Raw genomic sequence first — 18032 nt, 5'->3', positions numbered from 1 at the left:
AGAAATGTTGACTTGGCTGAAATAAAATAATTTAAAAAAAATTTAAAAATATTTTATTGCAGTATTTTCAAGTAATGAATCTATTTTTATGGTTTTAGTTTTAGCTAATGATAATAACCCTTGTGTTGCTTCGGTGACAGAGATGAAGCTCATTATCTCTGACAAACACATGATTAGATTGACCGGCATTGCGCTGATATCACACACACACACACACACACACACACACACACACACACAGTCAGTATTCGAGTGAACGCCTATATGATGGCCGGAAGCCTCCATTTCCTCCTCCTGTCACTCTGTGGTGAGTTACTGAAATATTTATGGATTTATTTATCAGTGAAATACTTCATTTACTCATAAAGTTCACAGTAAACGTCACTTATTGTATACTCACTGGATTCTCCTTCTGTGTTTCAGTTTTGTTGGAACCTGTGACAGAAATCGGTACTTCTATTTATTATTTATTTCACTCATCCTGACCATAACCCTTTTGTTTGTTTTTTAAGCATGTACTTTTTTGTATTTAGCCCTATAGTTAAGATTTATTTATTTTAACATAAAATTTGCATATAAAATTTCCATCCATTTGAATTACACAATGTTAACATAATTGAACTTGAAATGTGATGGTTATTTGTCAACGTAAGTAAAACGAGAATGAGATTCATGTAATAGTACTAATAGACTGAATATGTTTTAAAAGCACATTAATCAGGTTTTTATATTTTAAACCTGTTCAATCTATGTTCAAACTTTTTAATTGATAAAACTTAATTTCTTTCACAATTAACATATTTGTGCTGATTCTAAGCAATCAAAATAAATGCATTATGAAACTGATTAATTTTTTTGTTGTTTCGCAATTAACATATCTATGCTGAATCTAAGCAACCTAAATTAATTAAACATTCCTTTTTTTTTTTTACTTTTACTATTGCAATCAAATAGATGCACATGCCTAATAATAAACTAAGCCATGATTCATTTTTGGGATATTTTACGCAAGTTCGGTTGATCTCTATGCAGGTGGTTTGCTTCTGAAACCAGTTCTGTCTGGACCCAGTGAGGCCTATGTGAGATCTGAAGTCCAGTTTGACTGTGCAGTTCCAGGCTGGTCTTCACCCCTGACCTTTGAACTCCGGAAGGATGCAGGGGACCTTATTGCAGCAGAAAACAACGTCAAAGTCACCTTCACCCTACAGGTCACCGAGGGGTCAGAGGGCGAGTACTACTGCAGACTGACCGCCGGAGGTCAAACCAGCAACTCGATCCACTTCCAAGCAGTGAGTGAGTACAATGTGTGAATTATCATAATTAAAGGAGTCATGAACTGCCTCTGTTTTTTATTTTGTACTGTTCTCTGAGGTCCAATGTTATCAAGATTTTTACATCAAAAAACATCATAATTTAGAGATAATAGGCTATTTTCTGTGCTGTTACGCTCTGTTTGAATAGGCGTGGTGGATTGTGTGATGTAGACAGCGATGTAGAATCGGTGGGCGGGGCTAAAAGGCAATATGTAGAATAGGTGGGCGGGGCCAAACAGAGAGCGCTGTATTATCGGTGGGCGGGGCTAAACAGGCAGCGATATAGAATCGGTGGGCGGGGCTAAACAGAGAGCGCTGTATCATCGGTGGGCGGGGCTAAACAGGCAGAGATGTAGAATCGGTGTGCGGGGCTAAACAGAGAGTGCTGTAGAATCGGTGGGCGGAGCTAAACAGGCAGCGATGTACAATCGATGGGAGAGGCTAAGCTAAGAGTGCTGTACAATTGGTGGGCGGGGCTAAACAGAGAGTGCTATAGAATCGGTGGGCGGGGCTAAACAGGCAGCCATTAATATGTGGGCGGGGCTAAACAGACAGTGCTGTAGAATCGGTGGGTGGGGCTAAACAGGCAGCGATTAAGAATCGGTGGTCAGAGCTAAACAGACAGTAACGTCAATCATTTTCTGCGGAGGGGGTGCTTATCCACACTATTACATCATTAGCCACTTTTTCAATGAAATAACCAGGAACAATTTGTCCCAGGAACTTTTTTCTGCAGATCTGTTGCTGTCTGCGTTTCCATCGCAGTCTAAGGTACCAAAGATTAGGCTAATAGTCTAGTGATGTAGGTCTGCATGCACTTCTCAATACCACGTAAGCAAATTTCAGCTGGAAACCACGTGGAGCTCACGTTTCCTAAATCAGCGAAGCACATTTTCAAATAGGCGCTGTCTTTATAAATGAACTGCATATTTGAGTTTAAAATAATTACATTCTCACCTGAAATACTTTTAAAACTACATTTTATGACACAATAACAGTATTATTAAAAAAAAAAAAAAAAAGTGAATAAATGGTTGTTGAAATACAAAGCTGCGTGAACTCAACCAATCGGCATCAGCCCAAGTCCCGCCCCCAAAAGTCCCGGACCTTTGAAAAAGTACTACTTCATGAGCAGGGACTTTCTGAGGAAAATTCCTGGGCTTATAGAGTAGAACATTCCACAAGCTGTCATTTTGGCAGACTGCATTCAGTTTAAGGTGTTTTTAGACTAAGAGGAAGTTTTGAGTTCTGAAACTTACATTATGTTTTTATAGTACAATGACCTCTTATTTGTCAAAAGATCAAGGGAATTAGGACACCTCAGAGACGGTGTTGTTTAATTATTATTTGCATACTATCATAGTTTTTATTCATATTTTGACTTAACCCTTATTTAATATTTTCAGTTTTCATTAAAAATTTTAGCAATTTAGTTATCTGCTTTAGTCATTTTTATTAGTTTTTATTTTAAATGATACTATTTGGGTTTAATTTAAGATTAAGATTTTAGCGCTTCAACCTAAACTTATTTAGTATTTATGATTAATTTATTTTTACTTTATATCAGTTTTAGATCAGTTTTATTTTTTATTTATTTCCACTTAGTAATTTTAGTTAGCAATTTAAACTTAATTCAGTTAGTTGCCAAGGCAACATCTCAAATTTTTGTTTAGTTTAAGTTTTTTAGTTGTTAAGTTAAAGTTTTAGTATTTTCATGTTACTTTTTTTAAACATTACTATTTAGGTTAAATATATTTTTAATTTCAGTTTTAGTTTTTATTTATTTCCCATTAGTAATTTAAGCGCTTCAGATTACTTTTTTCATTTAGTTGCCAAAGCAACATTTCTGATTTTCATTTAGTTTAAATTTTTCATGTAGTATTTATATTTTTATATTTTAGTTTTTTTTTTTTAGTAATATTGTTGCATGCTTTTTATCTGTTTATTTATTTATTTTTTAATATTACTAGATCAGGTTTAATTTATTTTAGTTTTAATTCAGTTTTAGTTTTTAATTTATTTCCAGTTAGTAATTTTATTGCTTTAACCTAAACTTAAGAATGAACTTAGAATAATTTTAGATTAGTTTTCATGCAATATTTAGATTTTTTTTATTTTTCATATTTTATTTTATTTCAGATTTATTTCAATTCAGCGTTTTTTTTAAAGATAAATTGGTAACACTTTATTTTAAGGTTTTACACAGGTTCTATGTAGTTACTATTATAATAACAACTACTTATGCATAATTACATGCAAGTAACCCTAAACCAAACCCTAATCCTGACCCTAACCATATAGTAAGTACATGTAGTTAATTATCATTACTCTGTACTTAAATGTATAAATACACTGTAACAAGGACACCTTAAAACAAAGTGTAACCAATAAGTTTTAGTGAAGGATAATAACCCTGGTCATGTGCCATCATGTGATATTGACTGATACTTTATAATAGTTGTGTCGATGTCAGTTCCTGTCATAGGAGCCCAATTGAGCTCAGATCCCGATCCAGCGATCATCTATGAAGGACAGAAGCTTGTCCTGCGCTGTCTCGTCAGGAAGGGGACGCATCTGTCCTTCACATGGTACCACAACACACAGGAATTGGACTCCTCTTCAGAGCTCCAGCGGCTCTCTGGAGACGCTCTCACAGTGGACGGGGCGAGTGAAATGCATTCTGGGATATACTCATGCACAGCTCAAAACCAGATGACTGTCAACCCCAGATACTCCAGCAGCCGAAACCTCCACGTCACTGTCAAAAGTAACAAATTTAACAACTCTCACTTCTGCATTTCAAAGACACTTTTATCATCCAATCAAGTCTTGTGCATTTGTTTTTGTTGAACATCCTGCAGTGTATGAATAACCCTATAATAATTTTGTTATGTGCTTTTGATATTTTTTCTAGATTTGTTTTAATTATTTCTATTTAGGTTTAATTAATTTCTCAGTTTTAGTTTTTATTTATTTCCAGTTAGCAATTTTAGCTTTTTTGCTTCAACCTAAACTTATCTCAGTTGGTTGCCGGGGCAACATTTCAAATTTTTGTTTTTCATCTAATATTTATATTTTCATTTTTAGCTTCTTTTTTTTTATATGTGCTTTTGTCATTTTTTAGACTTGAGTTTATTTCACTTTTAATTTTTATTTATTCCCAGCTTAAACTTATTTCCGTTTTCTTACTTCTAATTTTCTTTTAGTTTAAGTTTTTTCATCTAATATTTACATTTTATTTTTTAGTTTAATGTTATGTGCTTTTTAAATATTACGCTTTAGGTTTAATGTATTTTTATATTATTTACTTTATTATTTTATTTATTTTCAACAATTTTAGTGTTTCAACCTAAAGTTCAACAGTTCAGTCCAAAATTTTCGTATGCGTTATTTTCTTTCTTTCAGTTTTTCATATTCATCATCCTTTTCTATCAAAATGCTTGCTATGGATGCAGAAAATCTAACCTGTTCAGAATTTTTTTTATGAAAGACAAAAATTTTGGAGGCAGTGTGTAAACGTGATTGACAGAACATGAGGTCGTATTTATTTTTTAAAGTGTGAAAATTTCAGACGAGAAAGAGTGTGCAAAGACCTTTAGTAATTTTGTTTTAAAAATGTGTTTATTTTTTATTTTTAATATTAATACTTAGGTTTACTTAATTTTATTTGTTTCAGTTCAGTTTTCATCTATTATACATGAAACTTATGGAAGCAGATTAGTCTCAAATATAATTCACGCAAAAAACACGATTCACACATGCGTAGACAATTTCACATGCATGAAACCTAATTCACGTACACACAAAAAAAATTCACGTGTCTGAATGTACAAATCGTCATTTACTACGAATCCACTCAGATTTGTGTGTGTGTGTTTTTGAGACTTTCCTGGCAGAGCTCTCTTCCCACGTGGGTCTGTCGTACTCTTAAGCCAATCAGATGCGAGCTTACCATTCAACCAATCATATCATAAGCCACTGAGAGTGCATTCAAGGAGAGTAGTTTTGCACATGTTCAGATGAAGTCACAATAATGGCAGAAGCTTCCTTTGTTTGAGTCTGCGCGTCAGAAACGGAAGTGCTAAAAACCACTAAAAATGGGCTTCACTTGTCTCAATTGAGTTCCAATTGGGTCGCTGTGTCCATTTCTTTTACTGTCTATGGGATTACTGATGTAAAGGCTTAATTTCTGTTCTAATTAATCCATATTGCGCAAAAGGTGTGCAGAATCGTGCTCCTTGAATGCACTCTCAGTGGCTCATGATATGATTGGTTGAATGGTAAGCTCGCATCTGATTGGCTAAAGAGTACGACAGACCCACGTGGGAAGAGAGCTCTGCCAGGAAAGTCTCAAAAAACACACACACACACAAATCTGAGTGGATTCGTAGTAAATGACGATTTGTACATTCAGACACTCGTACATTTTAAACATTCAAAGGTTTTTCTGCACAGTTGTATATCTACGAATTGTGTTTTGCATTTGTGAAATGTATTTTATGAATATATAATTTTATTTTTGCGCATGTGAATTGCTTTTTTGTGAATATATATTTTTTTTTTCACGCACGTGAATTTTTTTTTGTGTGTACGTGAATTAGGTTTCATGCATGTGAAATTGTCTATGCATGTGTGAATCGCGTTTTTTGCGTGAATTATATTTGAGACTAATCTGCTTCCATAGAAAAAAAGGTAATTGCGACTTTTTATCTCACAATTCAGACTTTTTTTTCTCATAATTGCGTGATACAAACTCACAATTCTGAGAAATAAAGTCAGAACTGCGAGATATAAACTCGCAATTGAGAAAAAGTCAGAATTCTGAGGAAAAAAAGTCAGAATTGTGAGATAAGTGGCAGAAACAGGCTTCTATAAATGTATATATTTTATTTTATTTTATTTCTGATTTATTTCAGTTAACACCTTTACCATCCAATCCAGTCCTGTCCATTTATTTTCACTGAATGTGAATATACCGTTTCAGAATGGAAACTTCAGAACTGTTTTGTATTGATTCTCATTGCCTGTTTTCTGATCTTCAGAGCACATCTCTGTGCCCTCGTTATCGTTTACGGTCTTCTCTAACGGCTCCGGCCTAACAGCCAACATCAGCTGCCGTTCTGAGCGCGGATCTGCGCCCGTGACGTTCAGACTGATGTTGGACGGACTGGAGCTGGATGTGAAGCGAGAGGATTCACTGGAGTCCTGGTTCGTTCTGCGGTCTCTGTGGGTCTGGATCTGGGAGTCGCTCAATGTGAAGCACAAACAGAAACACAGCAGCTGCTGTCGGATCCCGTGCGTTTACTCGTAGGTGAGTTTGTGAGTGACACAGATGATGTGAAAATCATCCAACAACTACCTCAAGCTTAAAATTAAATTGCATGTGTATTTGGGTGTATTTTGGGACTTGCACTTAGAAATTAAATACCTTGTTTTCTGCAAAATAAGTGTTTTTTTTATCATCTGAAATGTGCTGATTCCAAAGCATCTTATAATGCAATAAACATCAAGCATTTGTTACATGAGTTTATTTGTAAAGCATATTTCCCACATGCTGGTAGTTTAATTTCCATTTAAATAAATTAGTTGATTCTTTGTGTTTATAATAAAGGCTGTTAGCCATGCTTGTTTTATATTTATTACATTATATTTCTGTTCTTTTCTGAATACCATTAGATTTCAAGTATTTATAATAAAATGTGATTTATACACTGATTCAATTTATCTATTTTATTATTTTTTATTTATTTAATAAAATACAATTTTGACCTCCTGCAACTTATTTTCTAGAAAATATGGTAAAAGATTATTTTCCAAAGTTGTGAATAAAACAGATTATCGGTGTACTTTTAACAAGAAAATGCTATTTCAGACTTTTGACTTAAAAATTTCACGATTAATTCAATGTGTTTCTTTCTAATTAGCCTATTTGTGAAATTTACTAGCAATTTCTGTGTAAAAATGATTTCAAAGTAAATCCTACAGCAAATGTAGGATTTCATTCAAATTCATGCAATTCATTAATTCAGTCATTAATTCAGTCAACTGTGTTTTTTAACTTGGGGCCAGTTGCATAAACTGCTTAGACTAGTCTTAAAAAGTAAGTCATTTTTTTTCTTCAAGACGGGTCATAACTATTTTAATTCAGTTTGGATTGATACATAGATTGGTCTAATTGGAGTATGATTAACTCTTGACTATTGCTAGTTGGTGAAACTAGTTCTTAAGACACAGTTAGTGATGAAGCACTGCTTCGTGAAGCTTTGAAACGTTTGAGAATCATTTGCTTCGAATCAGTGGTTCGGAGCATGTATTAAACTGCCAAAGTCATGGGATTTCAGTAAACGAGGCTTCGTTATCTCATTACTGAACCATTGAGCCAGCGTCTGTGGTTTTTACCTGATCTCGGATCAGTTTCATCCATTTGTAGACATTTTAAAAGGATGAGAAGTAGCTAGTTAATAGTCTCTTACTGTCCTCTATATAGAAACTGTTCATAAAACAAACAAAGCAAGCCCTGCAAATGAATGTTAAATATTTTAAAAACCACATATCATACAGACACTTCTTATTTAATGGTATTTTATTATTTTTATTGCATTAAATGTATTATACTGTCAACGTAACATTTGCAATAGGTTTTCAAAACCTTTTTTTTTTTATGCATGTTTTAGCCTGAGTTTTTGTTGCATTTCTTTTTTTTTGCACACACTTTTGACCAGCAGTGCTTCAAAACAGTGAATCATTTTGTGAAGCAATTGATTCGAAGCTTCGAAAAGGTTCATTTTAGTTCATAAAACACTTTTTGCAAAACACAATGCTCTGTGTACTACACAAAAACCTAACAGGAAGCATCTTGATTTCCTTTTTAAAACACAACCAATCAAAACGCCACACTAATTCATCACGAACTACACACGTGTTCAACATGAATCTTTCAACATCTCTCTGCAGTTACATTCAATCTTGTACAGAAATGTACACAGGAGCTCATGAAAGAAGAGCTTTGGGTTTTAATAACTGTGTGTATATGATATAGGGCTAGGTGTTTGCAAGACAAATGTTTGCTTCTGAGATGTGTTTGTGATATTTTGAAAGCAGTGCTTCATTTTGCAAGAGACACTTTATAATAAGCATTTTGTGTGTGGTGTGCAGTTCTTGGATTTGTGTGTAACATTTTCAAAACAGAGGCAAAGTTTTTAAAAGATGTGTAACATAGTGACTGTGTTTATGCAGCTGGCCACTGTTTGTGTTAGTTTCAGTAGGTGGCGCTGTGCGTGTCACAGTAACGTACCTCTACGACGCCGACGGGACGGTGGCAGCCGCTCGGCTCAAATGCGTCCCAGACAGAGGAACGTTTCCCACATTCTCCTGGTGTCTGAACCGTTCCTCCCTTCCAGCAGAGGGCGCTGCTCATGCGGTCACTCATCACGGTCAGATCTTGATCCTCACAGAAGTCAGTGCTGGGTTTTACGGCTGCAGGGTGAGGGACAGTTTTAACGACAGCTCAGTCTGGGTGTTGAGCGAGGACATCTTTATTCAGAAGACAGGTGAGCGTGTCCTTCACGTCAAGTCCATTTCCAGAAAGACGCAGAAGCCGATGAGGGTTTTGTTTGTTTTTGCACAGATTTGGCAGCGACGCCCATAGAGGTGATTGCGTTGGTCTTCTGTGGTTTTCTGTCGATTGTGATTGTGTTATGCTCATTCTTTATGTTCTGGAGCACCAAGAACAGAAACAACACCTGCAAACATCACAGTAACCGTGAGTCCACTTATTTCATCATGTGTTTACAGGAAACGTTCTCAGAACGTTTGGTTAACGTTCCGGAAAGGTTCCCTAAAAGTTATGAAAAAAAGCTCTTCCAGTAACATTAATAGAACATTCATTCAAAGTTATCTGGTCTTTAATAATGTTTTCAAAACGTTAGCGCAAATACATTACATCATTCATGGAACATTTTCTCAAACATTGAATTTGTATTTATTTTTCTTTTTACTATAATTTTCATATTTTTTTTATTTATAACTTATTATTGACAAGTGTTTTCTGAATCATTTTTGTCTAACTTTTTATTGTCCTAAAATTATATTTATAACATTTATTACTGCCAACTCTCAAAGTTCTGAACAAACATTCTTCTAGTAATGTTAATAAAATGTTTTTCAAAGATATTTTCTTTCTTTATGCTCTTTAATAATGTTCTCAAATGTTACGATTATTTATAAATCGTTCATGGATCATTTTTCTGTAACCTTTTAGTTAAACATTCGTCTAAATTTTTTTAAAAAGGTAACTACTTATCCAGCTAACATGGAATGTTCTCAGAACTTTGACTAATGTTCCGGAAATGTTCTCTCAAAGTTATGAACAAACATTCTTTTAGTATTGTTAATAGAATGTTTGTTTAGAGTTATTTGGTCTTTAATAATGTTCGCAACACATTAGCATTATTTACACTACCGGTCAAAGGTCAATAAATGTTTCTTGAGCAGCAAATCATCATATTAGTATGATTTCTGAAGATCATGTGACACTGAAGACTGGAGTAATGATGCTGAAAATACAGCTGCGCATCACAGAAATAAATTACACTTTAACAGATATTCACATAGAAAACAGATGTTTTAAACAGTAAAAATATTTCACAATTTTACTGCTTTTGTTGTATTTTGGATCAAATAAATGCAGGCTTGGTGACCAGAAGAGACATCTTTAAAAACATTAAAAATCTTACTGTTATTTTGACTGATAATTTTTCTGAAACATTTTAGTTAAACATTTGTCTCACTTTTTTAAACATCAATACTAGCTTCAGATGGTTCCGAGAACGTTCTGAAATATTGTTTTCATAACATAAGCAGAAAGTTTGAACATGTATTTGTTAGCATTGTCAAAGAGTGAGTTTCATGCTGTTCTTTCTCTTTTTGTCAGAGGACGTGATCCAGTCTGAGATGATAACGTGAGTCTGGTTTAGTCTCTCTTCAGCTTTATTCAGGTTTGATGCTGCTGTAAAGAACGCTCTCTTCTGTTCCTCTCTGCAGAATGGACGTTCCTGTAGCTGATGTTTCCTCTGAACCCCAACCTGTGGAAATGAAACCGTCATCAGGGAGTTTGAGGCCTAGAGGTCTAGACCAGACCAGACCTGGAGCCAGTGTCCTGCAGAGAGTCTACTAATCCTAAACACTTTGATTAGCTGGTTCAGGTGTGTTTAATTAAGGTTAAAGATGAACTCTGACTGGACATCAATCACTACTGTTTTCTATCAATGAGATTGTAAGGCTTGTATATACCAAATAAATGTTTAATTTACCAAATGCTTTTACTGAATATGCTTCTATAGAGACAGATTCCTAATGAAAACATCTCTCATAAGGCAGTTTTTATATTTAATTATATAGTCATGTTCATATTTCGTTGTTTAAAATATAATCCTCTAAACAGTAGCTGTCATAAAAACTTTGATTTATTCAAACATAAGTTAAATAATGAAGCCGTTGCGTAAAAAATCCATTGAATATGTTATAGAATGAATAAAATGCTCCTCTCTAGAGCTGAATATGGAGTTTATGCTCACTGAAGTGTTTTTCCGAATGTGAATGTTATTGTTTACAAGCTGTTACTTACCTCTTGAAACACTGTTTGAATGATTACATGAGATATGATTTATTTCTGTGAGTTGTTCTGTTTCCTTCAATATACCTTCTGATGATTGTTCATGTTTATTTTGTGTTATAACTAGTAGTAAAGCCGAAGAGATGATGATCGGTTGAGGCTACAGCGGTCTCATGCCAAAATGGCATTTCCTGTTTGAATTTCTTAATCAGTTTGATAGAATTTTGATGGAATTTAGATCTTGAGATTTAAGAATTGATATTAAGATTAATCGATGAATTTATATAACCGTTAACCAAGCCCTCAGTTTATCCAAAAATACACTACAACTTTACACTTTCCACTATTTCCAAACCCAAAAAAACAAACCTATGTCACTTTTGCCATTAGTTTAATATGTCAAGAAGAGACTTACGTATTTGGTGTTTTGCCAGTTTTGTTGGTGCATAAAAGAAAAATGATTTTAAAATACCAAAAGCAGCTTTTGTCCAGCATAGATACCTGACCAAACCTGGAGGAATCTGAAAAAAAACTAAAAAAAAAAAAAAAAAAAAAAAACGTTTGAACTAAATTGTTTAAAATAAATTATAAATAATAGAGTCATGATTTATAATTTCCCCATACTGAAAATGTTCATCTCACTATACAACTGACTAAACTTTACCAAATGTCTTATACAACAATGTTTGACAGACATTAATGAACAAACACACACTCAGGCTGCATTGGTGCAGTAACACTTATAATGACGTATATTGATTATATGAGTGCATTTAATTTATAATTTAAGTATATCTACACTACAACACCCCAAGCCAATCTTGAGTTGTCATTTGCGCTGGCATCTGCCCTATCTGTCCTCAACACATGTGCTGTTTAGGGTGGGTCTCACTGAGTCCGTGTCAACCTGCTTTCACTGCTCCATTAATAATGAAGTTCTTCTCTGGATATTGTGCTCATTTCTTCAGCAAGGATGGAATCGAGGCATCTTACACACTTATTCTCATAGTTTAATCTGTTTTAACCTGTTATCATATATATTTCCATCTGTTCCCTCCAGATGTCTTTTTCATATGCACAAATTATTTTAAACCAATTTTTTCCCATATTTATCCAAGGATGGGTAAGTGACTTTCTTGCCATGTTTATTTGGGGTTTTATAGATAATTAAAAGTTAAATAAATACTGATATGTTTAACACCCTCAGAAAGTGGAATGGTCAAGGGTTCAATGGTCAATTCCCGGGGAATGTGTGTGAACTGATAAAAAAAAAAAAAAAATAAAATCAATATCAATTTGGGTAAAAGCATCTGCCAAAATATGCATCACTGTAAATGTGTTGTTCACACAAGTCAGTAATGTTGTTGCATCATGGCACAGCATGAAGTCAGTTCTCCACAATCTCATTAACACGACCAACTAACCACAAACAAATTAAATACTGTCTTCCTCTTCAACACATCTACTTGATCTCGCATTTCAAACCCAAACTTCTGTCTGTTAAAAGTTTTGCATGTAGAAAGCGTATGTGCATTCTTATTTCAAATAAATGACACTTGTTTTGATGTTTAATGCAGTAGCATTTTTAAGCATGTGCTTAATGTCCAAAAACATGTAGAGCAACTGGGTCTGTCTTCAATACATTTTCTGTTGCAGATGCTCTAGAAAAGCTTGATGAACCGGTTCTGTCAGGTCCGTCTGCTGCATCAGAAGGTTCAGTTGTGGATTTCTTCTGTGATATTCCTGGGAAACCAGCAGCATTGTCTGTACACTAAGAGCTCTATGTTGAGTCAAACCAGGGTGAGATGATTGGGGAGTGCTCCTCGCTCTCTGGAGAAAAAGCCACTATTTCTCAGGTTATCAGAAAACAACATGACGCTAGACTCATCTACAAGGCCAGCGGACACAATAACACTGATATCAAGAGCTCGATCAGTAATGGCTTGGACTTCAGAGTCATTGGTGAGGTGTGTGACATGAGTGTAATCATATTAAGCAATTTCTGTCCTCTAAATGATCAACATGATCAAACTTAGCTTTTGCACACAATCTCCTCATGTCTTCTGTCTCTGGTTGATAGTTGAGAGTGTTTTATCCAGTAAAAGCTCTTTCAGTGTAATCAGCTTCAGCTACTGCTTCTGGTGTCAGATCTTGAGTGATTTTGATCAAGTAAAGGTCAGAATAACTGCAGTAATATCTCCAGATGAACTCTTACTGGACTGAAGCAGCTCAGCTTTACTTGATTCTCCATCAATCATGTTTTAGAGTCTCAAATCTGATCATCAGGATCTTTTGAGGAGCGTTTGTTTCCAGAAGCTTTACTTTCACTGTTCCTCAGCGGAGGAATGATCTTCACAAGCCTCCAGAACATCTCACATCTTCTGAGGAGCCTTTATTTCTTCATCTCTCAATCACTGCATTATATGTTCGGATCATTTCAGTCTCATCTTACTAAATAAAGATACAATTTATAAAGGTCTCATTGATTTACATTATAAGCATCAAAATTTCGTCACAGAGATATCAGCATCTGCAGCAAATTCATATTTTTGAATTTGTTTGAGTCTCTGAATAAAATTGGGGTTGTTTTTTCCTTCATATTCTCACTGTATCAGACTATATGAGCTGTAAAAGCCTGATGGATCAAATATGATCTGTGATTTGCAGTTCCAGTGGGGGAAGTTTGAAGAAACTTTTGATTTCTTCTGTATGTCGAGAGTATTTTCTGATTTATGGAGTGATAATTTGCTTCCATAACTTGTCTATCATATGTAAAGAAAACATCCAAATTACAATTAAAGTGTTATTACACTTTCTCTACACTCTTAAAAATAAAGGTGCTTTAAAATCTTCTTCCCAGCAATGCTATTTTGGTTCCACAAAGAACCATTCAGTGAAAGGTTCCCATCTCTTTCTTACCTTTTTATAATCTGAAGAACCTTCTTTCACCACAAAGTGTCACGGTTGGGTGAAGGGATGAGGCGAGGACTCAAATGCAGGAAGATAGTAAAAAAATAAACAAAACTACAACAAAAACTACCCCGAGGGGGAAGAACAGGCAGGCAGGCCAAGACAGACCACGGCACGGCACAGCACGGCATGGCATGGCATGGCACGAGGAACATACACACATCCGACATTACTCTAAGACATAACACTGAACAACAAACCAGCACAGAACTGCAGACACAAGGAGAATAAATTGGGAACCAAATGAGGAGGCTAACAAGGGAGACACAGGTGGAGCAACTAACTAAACAATAATGATGTAACAAGATGGGCGGGATCAGAAAATAGACAGGAGAGAGCACATGGCACCAAACAAACACAACACAAGCCATGTGCTCACAGAAAAACACAGTGTCATCTGGTGGCCATGCTGGGATACACCAGCTGAAGACTGTGACACAAAGAAGCTTTTGTGAAACAGAAAGGCTCTTCAGATTTTAAAGGATCTATTTGTGTCTGTAGATTTCAATTGCAATGCACTTCTTTAAAGTCGCTTAAAGTCAAAATTAGTTTGTTTCTCCACTTCAGCAGTACTTGCAAACACCAAAACTTACAGTTTTATTCTTCTCTATAATCCGAAGGTTTTTACTGAGGGGTTTGTTCATATTTAATTCATGCTGATTTACACAACATTTTATTCCTAAAAACATTGTAAAAAAAAATTCTGTATGTGCCAGTATTTTCTGATTTATGGAGTGATAAAAAGAGAAATCCAAAATCCCCTCAGTAAAAACTAGGGCTGCACGATTAATCGCATGCATTTGTCATGCGTGTCTCATCAGTAAAGCTGGTTCCGTGATTAGCGGTAAATATCCGTCACCTGTTTTCAAATGCACCGGGAGTTCATACACAGAGCCATAGTTCACTGACAAGCTACGCAATATCGTGTTCATAATCGAATGCGATTAATCTCAATTATGAACAGAATATTGCGTAGCTTGTCAGTGAACTACGGCTCTGTGTATTAACTGCCGCTCCCATTTGAAAACAGGTGACAGACATTTACGCTAATCACGGAACCGGCTTTATTGATGAGACACGCATGACAAATGCATGCGATTAATCGTGCAGCCCTAGTAAAAACCCTGAACTCTAATATGCCAGCAAAATCAAACAGGAACCTGGCTTTATCCAGAATTCAGATTTATTTTCTGGAAAGGTATGCACGGTTAGTGAATTTGCATGCAAAATGTGTATGCAAAAATCATTTTTTTATAACATTTCTGGAAATTTCCTGATAAACAGGAAGATGAAGATTATCTAGTGAGGATGCATTTATTAGTGCTTCTCTTTTAGTTCATAAACAGACGTTTAGTAATGGATAACATATAATGAACATTATCTATTCAAAATTTGGCAAAAATGTGCATCATTTCTTCTCTTTGGAACATGCCTTAAAATACTGTCTAGATAGGCATTGTTGGTAAAAGAGCATTGTGATGAATCTGTCCTGTATGAAGGCGCGGTTTCAGAATAACTCTGGGGTTTTCTGGCAGTTTAATCAGATCCACTGAAACTGAAAGCTTTATCCGTTGCATGTTATTCTGCTCAGACAGAGGTTTATTCAAAACGAAACAATAGACAAGCGCTCGTGTGTTGACATGACTGTGACCAATCAGAAGCAAAGACAGCCAACAATGTGTCTACTGTCAGATTCATGTCAAATAAGATCGAGACAAATTTGTACCTAGATTATTAAATACACAAATATGTTTTGATAAAGCCAACATGACAAATTAAAACTTTTGATACAAAACAGATCATTTGTGTGTTCTTGGTTCGAATGAACAGCGTTGTTTATTAGCCGGTTAAATATAACCATTATAATAAGGATATTAATAAGTATATTATATTGTGTACTACAGTTTTTTTCAACTGCTTACACATAAAATCTTTTCCTTGTCACACAGTTTCTGAAAGCTGACACTCAAACAGCAGAAACACACCAAATCTACAAAACCAGACACTAATCATCAGCCAAGTTTTCAATTTCATAAAAAACACTTTTTGCAAAACACAACACACAGTTCTCTATATAACACACACGCATCTAACAGGAATTAATATTGTGGCAAAAGTGTTTGCAAATGTTTGCTTTTGAGATGTGTTTGTGATATTTTGAATGCAGTGCTTCATTTTGCAAGAGATTGCATTTTGTGTGCAATTCTTGGATTTGTGTGTAAAGTTTTGGGAAAAAAGAACAGTTAAAAACAGTATTATATTAACCCACAATCCTGGCACTGTATATTCTAGTGTAAATATCCTTATTATCTCTTTATATTAAATATTAAACTGTCGTAATTTAATCTATAATGATTTGTAGTAACGTTGAGGGTCGCGAAGTTTGAAACATTTTAGCGAATCGGTTCTTTTGAACGGTTCGTTTTAACGATCGCCTGCATGGTGTGAATCATCAGAAAGATCCGGTTCAACAGAACGATTCACTCGCGACTCTGACACCGGTCTGTGAGGAAGCAGCTGCACCGGGGGTGTGTGTGGTGTTGGTGTTTTCAGCTGTCGCTTGTGTGTGTGTGTGAGAGAGAGAGAGAGTGTGTGAGAGTGTGTTTCACCGATGGAGTCGAACAGTGCGGCGTACGGAGCCTCGCTCGCCGGAGCGGGACGTCATGTTCAGCTCATCTGCTCATCAAAACAAACTAAAAACATCATAATAACCCAAATCTGTTTAAAACGTATGTGTCACGTTCAAAATATTAGTTTATTTTAATTTATAATCGACAGCAGGATCCGGATAAAAAAGTGGGTTTAAAACGACGTGGTTTTCTGTCATTTATAAGCAAACGTTTTCCACTAACGTTAATGGAACGTTCATTTAAAGTTACCTGGTATTAAATAATGTTCTCAAAAAGTTCAAAAATGTTACTTATGTATCAAGCACGGATTTTTTTCTGAAACGTTTTAGTTGAATGTTACTTATTTCAGAACGTTCAGAAGAAATGTAAACGTTCTTGGTATATGATCGAATGGAAACGTTCCTTATATGTTTGCATAAACCGAGGAAAACAAGTGTTTTGACAACATTTAGAAAACTGGAAAACTTTTGCAAACGTAACAGCAAAAAATTTTTATAACGTATTCGGGAAGGTTAGTAAAAAATAAAACATATTTGGAGGCTGGGTTAATTGCACAAAGCAAACAAGAGCGTTATTGGGTTATCAGCGATGTTTATGGACATCTTTTCATTTAATTGATGATGAACTGAACGCTCTTATTGAAACTGAATTGCGTTGACTATTCACAACATTAACACAGGTGTATACGCTGCTTTGACACAAATTGTGTCGTTGTAAAGTGCTACAGAAAATGGTGAAATTGTGACTGGATTCTAATAAGTGTAAATGTATCAAAGAGTCGATCTGCCTGCTGATGTTTCAGCCACACTACTGATGACTGATCTTTTGTAGCCTGCATTGGAAACAGCAGAAAGACAACATACTCAAATCTGTCAAAAGCCCCTGGAAGAGACTGTCTATGTTCAAATGTAAATTATCAGGAATAGGAGCTGGTGATGCTGTAAGTGCACTAGTGTAAAACGTGCTTCATTTTGATGTTCAAGCCTAAGATATGAAGGGGCTTTCCACAGACGCTGCGACAAAGAGTCATGTAGAAAGAATCATATCTAGTCCTGGTCTGGGCGGATGGATCAGAGACTTTTCAAGCAATTGTCTAGATTTGCCGGTGGTTAACTGTTTTACGGCATAATACACATTTGCACCGCCAGCAGTGTGTTTGGTTGGTGTCTTTCTAGGCACTCAGTAGTTAGTTCGTTGTGTCTGTGGCATGTGCATCATGTGATTCAGTTAACAAGTACGACTGTACCGAGTGCTGACATGGTAAACACAGCAGATGACTGGTCATACGAGAGGCATGTGACCGAATGGTGTAGCTTTTATCCCGAGTCCTCCTACAGTGAAGTTTTTCCCTGAAGTTTGTCTGAACTGTGTGACACATTTGCATGAAAAACACATCGGCGGGAGGCGTTGTGGCCGCGACCTCTTCCTGCGCTTCATTGCTTCCATCCTCCTCTCACTGCCCACTCTCTTCCCATTTCACATTTAGAGTCGCTATTTAATCTTTCC

At 35.5% G+C, this 18032-nt stretch overlaps 2 protein-coding genes and 1 long non-coding RNA gene across 5 annotated transcripts; all 3 read left to right on the top strand.

The window, feature by feature from the left end:
- The first annotated feature begins 211 nt into the window (after nt 1-211).
- On the top strand, nt 212-4471 carry LOC122138965 (Fc receptor-like protein 5). Of its 2 annotated transcripts, none has more exons than XM_042734685.1 (4): nt 212-307; nt 424-450; nt 1033-1293; nt 3787-4471. In XM_042734685.1, the coding sequence occupies exons 1-4, from the start codon at nt 265-267 to the stop codon at nt 4161-4163; spliced, it is 708 nt and encodes a 235-aa protein (XP_042590619.1). In that variant the 5' UTR covers nt 212-264; the 3' UTR covers nt 4164-4471. The 2 variants fall into 2 exon arrangements, with proteins under 2 accessions (XP_042590619.1, XP_042590620.1); XM_042734686.1 differs by having other exon boundaries at nt 253-307; nt 1033-1289.
- A 1827-nt stretch (nt 4472-6298) lies between these two features.
- On the top strand, nt 6299-10628 carry LOC109070350. The gene is made up of 6 exons (XM_042733471.1): nt 6299-6320; nt 6439-6624; nt 8570-8863; nt 8941-9075; nt 10246-10273; nt 10356-10628. The coding sequence occupies exons 1-6, from the start codon at nt 6299-6301 to the stop codon at nt 10486-10488; spliced, it is 798 nt and encodes a 265-aa protein (XP_042589405.1). The 3' UTR covers nt 10489-10628.
- Nucleotides 10629-12205: 1577 nt separating this feature from the next.
- Nucleotides 12206-13401, top strand: LOC122138964. 2 transcript variants are annotated; one of them, XR_006155940.1, is made up of 2 exons: nt 12206-12893; nt 13213-13401. It is a non-coding gene; the product is annotated as an uncharacterized LOC122138964 (long non-coding RNA). The 2 variants fall into 2 exon arrangements; XR_006155939.1 differs by having other exon boundaries at nt 13192-13401.
- Nucleotides 13402-18032: the final 4631 nt, after the last annotated feature.

Source organism: Cyprinus carpio, chromosome B11 (assembly GCF_018340385.1).
Source record: "Cyprinus carpio isolate SPL01 chromosome B11, ASM1834038v1, whole genome shotgun sequence".
Taxonomy (NCBI): domain Eukaryota; kingdom Metazoa; phylum Chordata; class Actinopteri; order Cypriniformes; family Cyprinidae; genus Cyprinus; species Cyprinus carpio.
The sequence above is the reverse complement of the archived record's forward strand: the minus strand, read 5'-3'. Positions and strand labels throughout refer to the sequence as shown.